Raw genomic sequence first — 7,920 nt, 5'->3', positions numbered from 1 at the left:
GGCCTAAGGTCTTCATTCCCACAGTCCCTGCTTTGGCCTTCCAAGATTTGGGTGGTGAGGTCTGAGCATTTGCTAGTGAAGACTGAGGCAAAGAAGTCATTAAGAACCCCAGCCTTCTCCAAAGCCAGGGTAGCCAGTTCTCCCATAGCTTCTGGAGAGGGCCCACATTGTCCCTAGTCTGTCTTTTATTTGCTACGTACCTATAGAAGCCTTTCCTGTTATTTTTAACCTTTCATGTTATTTAATTTAAATATATGTCAGCAGTCACATGGCAGGCCTCCGTGTCTTTGAACACTTCAAAAAATCACAAAAGGTGGAAGCTTACCCCTAAGAATTTACTAATAGAGACTTGCCAGAACCAAAACCAGACACACAAGCTAACTGTTCCCAAAGAATGTGCAAAAATGATCCCTAATTCTTTGTTAATGAGTACTTCGGATTATTTTTTCCAGACAGAAAGCACGTTGAAGAGAAAAGACTGGTACTGCCACTGCATTCTATACACTTCATGTTCCTAAGTTTATTTAGAAAGGCATTAAAGATGTTTTTTCTACATATATACTTTCTTGACAGTTGACTGCTAGCAATTTAAGTTTCTGGCCCACTGCAAATCCAGTAACTGAACACTATCAGGTGTCAGCACAGAACAGTTAGTGTATTTACTCATTTTTTTTTCAAGTCAATAACTTTCTGCATCATAACAACAACAATCAGTATTTCTGTATTTGCAGTCTTAACACAGGGACAGGGCATGAATAAGCACTGAAAAGCCACTTGAGAAAATGCTGCTTTTTTTCATGACCCATTCTGCAGCTGCTCTATGCAACACTGCTTTAATTGCCAAGCTTGCATTTGAATTTAAAAGCAGCCTTCAATTAATTCCTCCCTTCTACGAACCCTCTAGAGGGAGGGTTTCTCTAAAAGGAAAATGTAATCTTGAAGTATCAGATATACAAGATATACAAAAACCATGCATATCAAACGCAAAGTGTATCAACTAAAAAAGCACAGAGACAGAGCTTATTCTGGACAAGGAAGTAAAAATACACATTTTGTATACCTGCTGTTTAAGCCACTCACTATTATCTAAGTCAAATTTACATTCTCTTTGCTTTACTCCATGACAAACACTTCAACAGGATATGAAGAAAGTTGGAAGGCAAAAGTTTCAAAAGTTTGGCTGATAGTAAAAAAATTTATTCTGGGTTCTCTGTTACATACTAGGAAACCTAAAGGAAGAGTCACATGTGTTTGGTTTAGGAGCCCACTGCATATTAGTGGCATCACAGAGGAATCAGGATAAGATCCCAGAACAGAAGCAGAAAGGAAATGATCCAGGGGAAGGGTACTTCACTGTTTTCTGGCAAATATTGTTAAGCGTTACTTGCATTTGCATTTTACTTTTGTTTTCATCACCACAAAAATCTTTTAGCAGATAAAAACACATCCTATAAACAGGATGTTTATGAAGGTCTTAAGATACTTTAGGAATGGAAAAGCTATCAGTAAATAATTTTGTCAATACCTGATCCAGAGGAACATGTTTCACTAAACCACTGACAACAGTCCTTGGGCTTGCTTCACCAACATCCACTTCTTCAACATACAGAGAGTCTGCATCTGGATGCTTTTTGGCAGTGATAATGCAGCCAACACGAAGATCCAGACGAGAAACATCTACAGGTTTACTTTCAGCAGCTGGCTGCTGTTTCTTCTCCTTCTTGTCACCTATTAGAGAAAGTTTAGTTCATGAAATAAACATTTAAAAAAGCATAAATAATGTACATGACTATTGTAAGGGAAAGCGAGGTACAATCTCAGAAATAAGTGTAAGTGCAAAACACAAATGAAGAGTAAAGAGTTAGCACCTTTATTACTAGTTTCCAGTGGAGAATCACACAATCCTTGAAAGGCTAGGGTTGGAAGGGACCTTAAAGATTATGCAGTTCCAACGCCCTGCCACAGGCAGGGAAACCTTCCAATAGACCAGGGTTGCTCAAAGCCCTATCCAACCTGGCCTTGAACACTGCCAGGGATGGGGCAGCCGCTGCTTCTCTGGACAACCTGTGCCAGGGTCTCATCACCCTCATAGTAAGTATTTTTTTAATTAATATCCAATCTACATCTCATTTTTGTCCTGTCATCTCATGCCCTACTAAAAGGTCCCTCTCCATATTTTTTGTAGGCTCCCTGTATGTATTAGAAGTCTCCCCAGAGCCTTCTCTTCTCCAAATTTAACCACCCCAATTCTCTGAGCCTCTCTTCAAGAGCGACCCTTCAAGATGAAGTTAGCTAACGTTCTTCACTGGCCAAATACACTAGTGTGCAAAAATGCTCATGGCTTACGAGGTTCCACTGATGCAGTCTTTATTCTATGGCAGTGCAAGGGTTTATTATTACCTATACATACTACATAGTATAAAACATCAACAAAGCAACACTCCCCATACTTAGCTGCTTATTTAGATATTCTTTTCAAGATGAGCAAGCTACGCCCGGTTTGTATATAAGACTGTCCTGTTTAAAAGACATTCAAGATTTGCATAACAACTATAACCTCTGTGGGACTAAGACACATCTAAGAAAACTTACTTAAAATAAGCATATTCTGTTATTCCTTCATCCAAGATAGCTTACTCATTAATGCAAACTAAACTCCCTCTTTTAGGGACCAAAAAAGGAAAAAGTGGACACAGCATGTAATTTTTCACTATCTTTGCTCTAGCAGAAGCTTGAAATTACACAATACATTCAGAAAAATACTGCCTTTTTATTGTTAACATAAGCAGTAGCTCTTTAAAAATATTTCAGATCATATATGATGAATAAAAAGCTCTGGTGTTTATGACTGGGGTTTATTAATCTAATTGTAATGTAATTAAGATTAATAAAACCAGTCATATTAATAATAATTGAAAAGAAACTGAAAAAAAAATACCACCAAAACACTTACAAATTAATGTCTAAGATAATTTCAAAAGACCTCCTATCTTTATCCTTATTCTTCACTGTTCTCCACTTCATGACATTTCTCTATAACACACAACTGGGAGGAGTGGCTGACAGGCCAAAGGGTCATTGCTGCCCTCCAGAGGGAACTGAGTAGGCTGGTGAAATGGGCTGACAGAGACCTCACTGGGAAGTGCTCAAGGCCAGGCTGGACAGGGCCTTTAGCAACCTGGTCTAATGGGAGGCCTCCCTGCCCATGGAAGGGGTGTTGGAACCAGATGATCTTAAGGTCCTTTCCAACCCAAACCATTCTACGATTCTATGATAATAACCTGGAGCCAAAAAAATCCCCTTCTAGCACCCTATTTATTTCACTTTAGAGAAACATAGTCTGTTACCGAATAAGGAAAAGAACAAAGCATGTCTGTACATAGCATATACATATAGATGTGCGGAAAACATCAATTTCAGCGCTGCAGGCTAAGGAGAGAACAGCACTTCTCTGGCTTGTGTTGGCATCAGCCCAGGATCAACATCCAGAGAAGCCTCATAGATGAGGTTTGCAAGAAGTTGAACAAAGACAGTGGGAATAACCAGAGAGGAAACAGATGAGATGGGTGACAGAAAGCAAAGGGATTTGAGATATTCCATAATTTCATCAATTTCAAGACTGCAAAACAAATTTTATTAGTTACTTTGATTTTTAAATTCTATACCTACAACAGATGGTGAACTGCCCAGAAATAACCTGTTCAGGGCTACTATTTAATGTTCATACTATATTTCGCCTTTTTCCAAATACAGTCACTGGAAGGAAAAAGCCAAATAGACTTCTTTCCAAATTTAAGCTACTTATGCAAAATGAGAGGAAACACAATACAAGAAAGTTTTATTTTTCCTTACCAATTACAGGCTTGCTCTGTAGCCACTGAATACTTGAAGAAAACAGTTAATTGCCTGATACGACATATGGCCTCTGCTTTTATATTTACAGCCCTGTGGAATATTGATGTGTCAAAGGCTGCAGTATATCAAAAGAAATGAAGAAGCTTATAAGTCTGCACATAGCTCACCAGAAAAATCAGAGACACAGTGCCCTATCAGAATAATATCCAAACTGTGAAAAGCTGTACAAATCAATTCATAGCTAGGAAATAACAACTTGCCTAAGAGAATGATTGTAAAACATCAGATTAAGTTACAAAGATAGACATCTGTACTTTTGTGCAACTGTAAGACACATCTTTTCTTCTATCAAGAGAGTTGGTTAAACAAAAGTCAATACAGACAGCTAAAAAAGAAAAGGAGGAGGAAAGGTGTTAGGAAGACTACACACTCTTCTCCTACATTTACTCCCTGTTGCCAAAACCAGATTATGCTACCTGCCTATGTGCATACCCCAGTACACTTAGTCTTAACCACAATTTCACCAGTGCTGACATGGATGTATCTGATCTAATGGAACTTTACTACGTGTAAGAATTTTCCAGGAATAATAAAAAAAAACAAACCCAAAACCACCACCACAAAAAAAAAAAAACCTCTAAAAAAACCCAAACAACAAACAAACAAATGAAAATCTAAACCAGCATACTTTTCACTCTTCCTTTAGTATTACATTATGCTACTACTGTTTGCTGAGCTGGTCTTCACCTTTTGCTTGTACTGCTTCCATGGCACAAAAAAATTCTAACTAAGCCTCAAAAAAGAAAGCCATACAGTCTGCCAAACTTCTCTAAATTTTGTGTCCTCGTCTTCATCCCACTGCCCCCTTTTACTATCCTCCCCTTTGTGTGTGTATTCTGATTTTGCTTTTTTCTCCTGTGGGGTATTTGGGTGCTTTCTGGGATGGTTTGTTTTTTTGTTATTATTTGTTTTAAAAAAGGGAGTTCAGTCACATTAAAAGAAATTTGGTATGTATCCCATGTAATTCAGAATCTGCAGCTTACTTGACAGCCTTCACTAACTTCAAGTACTTCCAAGACTTAAGAGCTAGCACATGACTCTTCCTCCTGTGGCTGTAGAAACTGTTTTTTTCTGTACTCAAAATGATATAAAAATACTTGCATAAATTAAATGCCTCAACTGTCTATCACAGCTAAGAAAAATGAAGTACCTTTTTTTTCTACTTTTTCCTTCTTTTTCTTTTCTTCATCTTCACCTTTAATTTCACCTTTGGAACCAGTAGATGACGTGACTGCTGTAGTTTGTGGAACATCATCTGAAAATGAAGCTGTAGAAACGATTGTACCAGGAGGAACTGCGATCTGTTTTACTAAAATCAAAACCATAGAAGTTAGAAGGACGACCAGAACTTTGAACACTGACATTTTAAGTTTCTGACAAAAGTGAAAAAGTAGAGAGAACTGAGAATTTTGCTTAAAATACCTACACATCACAACTGCTGGATAGTGAAGCACAACATTATGAAACACATTTCAGAATTCAATCTATATAAAATTACTCTGATCAGTTAAGAACAATGCCTTTGGACTGTGTTTGTCTGATTTCTGTGCTCAACTACGTAATTCTGTCAAAATAGCATATACTAACATACTTAAAAAAAAATTAAAAAAAATCTTAATTTAGTCCTGCACCTTTTAGATAAAACAGCTAACTAAAGCTGGTTTTCCCATCCTGGAAAAAAAATAACCCTTGAGACCTCTCTCAAGCGTAACAAATTCTGTGAAATATCCTATACCTGTCAAGAATTGCTGCAGAGTAACAACAATGGAGAAATATAAACTAATGTTTTGGTTTAGTAGATAACAGGGCTTCATTCACACCTAAATGAGGAAAGTATTTCTCTGCATTTATACAATGCTAATCTCTTTGAAGACTGCATGCGTTGTTTTACCAGATAAAACATTCAGTACAGTTGAATGCTAGCATCCAGCTAAATGGGATTCCATTTCTGACAGCATGGGTAAAAATAGTAATAGCTGTTGACGGTAGAAGAGGCTTTCTTTTAAAATAATTTTAAACAAAACATGCAGGATCTGAAACACTTCAGTTTTGTTTTTTCTCTTTTCTTTTTACTATGAATTATATAAAGATGGTGCAAGCTGAACAGAGTTACACAGACGAGTGCAAAGAAGGAAAAAATGCAATGAAAGGCTGGTCTTACTAAAGTATGGAACCAAAAATTCAAAACACATTGTTTCTAATTTTACATTACCACAGATTTTCTAATAGGTCACTGCCTATCAGTACTTTGAACTATAGCTTGATTTTTCTAAAGGGATTTTTCAGTCATGACAGATTAAAAACTCATGAGCATTATCAAGTGTCAGACATTCAGCAATTTCTAAGGTATTATAAGAAGTCATTGTCACCAGTCAAATTCATGGCTAATTATGAAAGTCACTGTATAAAATCATACAGAAAACCAGTTCAATGTCTGATTAAAGTTTGGCATGTTAGGCTTGCACCTACTAAAATGTTGGAATTAAGTAACTTGTCATAGGCATGGAACCTAGGAAAATCTAGAATTTGTAAGAAGTGCCATAGAGTCACATAGAGAAAGATAAATATGAAGATAGTTTGATCATATTTTGTGCTAAATAGATCTATGTTGTATGAGGACAGGACTCTTCCCCCACCTCCATTTCGAATTTCTGCCTGAATCAGCTCCTGTTTCAGCCCTTCAATTTCTTTCTTCAGTTTAGCATTTTCCACACGGAGCTTCTTCTCTTCTCGGAGAGATGCCTGCAAGACTAGAGGTTTCAATCATTAGGATTCAATCATTAGGATTCACAATTTGGCAAACAGAGGGCTTGGGTATTTTTGTTGGTTTTTTTTTTAAGAAAAAAGTGAAACACAGCAAGCAAAACAACAAAACAGTGGAAGCTTTCAAGGAGTATATAATCAGAAATATTTTGTAATCCTTTTTTGTTGAAATAGCCATTTTTCACAATACTTATGTACTGAAGTTGCCTCTCGATATACTACCTTCAGTCCCCTAAACAGACTCACAAGAAAAAAAATCCAAGAAACCTCTCTGAAAAAGCTTGTTCACGTTTACAATACAGAGCACACCTTAATTCATTGATACCTATGTAAAAGTTGAAGGTATGATACTCTTGAGAGAATCCCAGTGGTGACAAAGCAGTAACACATTCAGGCAAATGTATAGCCTCACATTGTTCCTGACTCCCTTTCTCCCCCCAGATAGAATTGTATCCTATTGAATTTCCATTATCTGTTTGTGTCAGTAATCCTTCCTCATCCGTGCCTTTTCAACTTCAGAATAAGCAGCTTCAAAAAAACCCACAAACCACAAGACAGTGAAGCAGTGCTACGATTACAATCTTTATCTTGGAAAACTTGAATCGCACTTAAAAGGCTGACAACACCAGTGAAGTTGTCCATGTTCTCATTTTTTTCTACAAGGACTTAACCATCTGGTTAACGAGTTTATCATAAGATAGATAATTCCTTACTAGCTTTCTCCTTGAGCAGAGCAACTTGTTGCTTGAGGTATTCAATAAGTTGATCGGCCTCTGCACCCTTCTGCTCCAGTCTGTTCAGCACTGCATTGCTGGTTGCCATCTTTACCAAGAAATGGGCTAAAAACCTAGACAAACAACAGACAGTCTAAAATTAATGACTTCTTAATGTAATAATGCTACCATCTCTCACCTAAATTCAGGTGCTGGATAAAGAAATTTGCTAACTGAAAAAGTTGGGCTCCCACCTCCTAATGCAAGCCCAAACAAAAAGCAATGTTGAACAGAATCTGTGTTTGGCAGCTGCTTTCAAGTATTTTGGAAGAAAAGCTACATTTCTTCCCAGCTGCAGAAAACATGTTCTTCCTTCATGAAACAGAAAAAATTCCACCTTCTCAGAAAGCTCTGAATAAATCAGGGGAAAGGGAGGAAGGAAATAAAAGAGAAAAGGCTGGACAGCAGAATACTGTGTCCTGGTTTCAGCTGAATAATTTATTAACTGTATGCAGAATTTTATTGAGAC

At 37.2% G+C, this 7,920-nt stretch overlaps 1 protein-coding gene across 1 annotated transcript; it reads right to left on the bottom strand.

Moving 5' to 3' along the window:
• Positions 1 to 1,525: 1,525 nt before the first annotated feature.
• Positions 1,526 to 7,519, bottom strand: AIMP1 (aminoacyl tRNA synthetase complex-interacting multifunctional protein 1; the record flags this gene model as incomplete). Its single annotated transcript, XM_010018828.1, has 4 exons — positions 7,392 to 7,519; positions 6,552 to 6,665; positions 5,066 to 5,224; positions 1,526 to 1,728 (listed from the first exon to the last, which is right to left on the bottom strand). Coding segments are annotated over exons 1-4 (585 nt in total), but the record flags the coding sequence as incomplete, so codon positions are not given.
• Positions 7,520 to 7,920: the final 401 nt, after the last annotated feature.

The sequence above is a fragment of the Nestor notabilis genome, unplaced genomic scaffold (genome assembly GCF_000696875.1).
Source record: "Nestor notabilis isolate BGI_N333 unplaced genomic scaffold, ASM69687v1 scaffold31687, whole genome shotgun sequence".
NCBI lineage: Eukaryota > Metazoa > Chordata > Aves > Psittaciformes > Psittacidae > Nestor > Nestor notabilis.
This window is presented reverse-complemented; position numbering and strand designations above follow the sequence as displayed.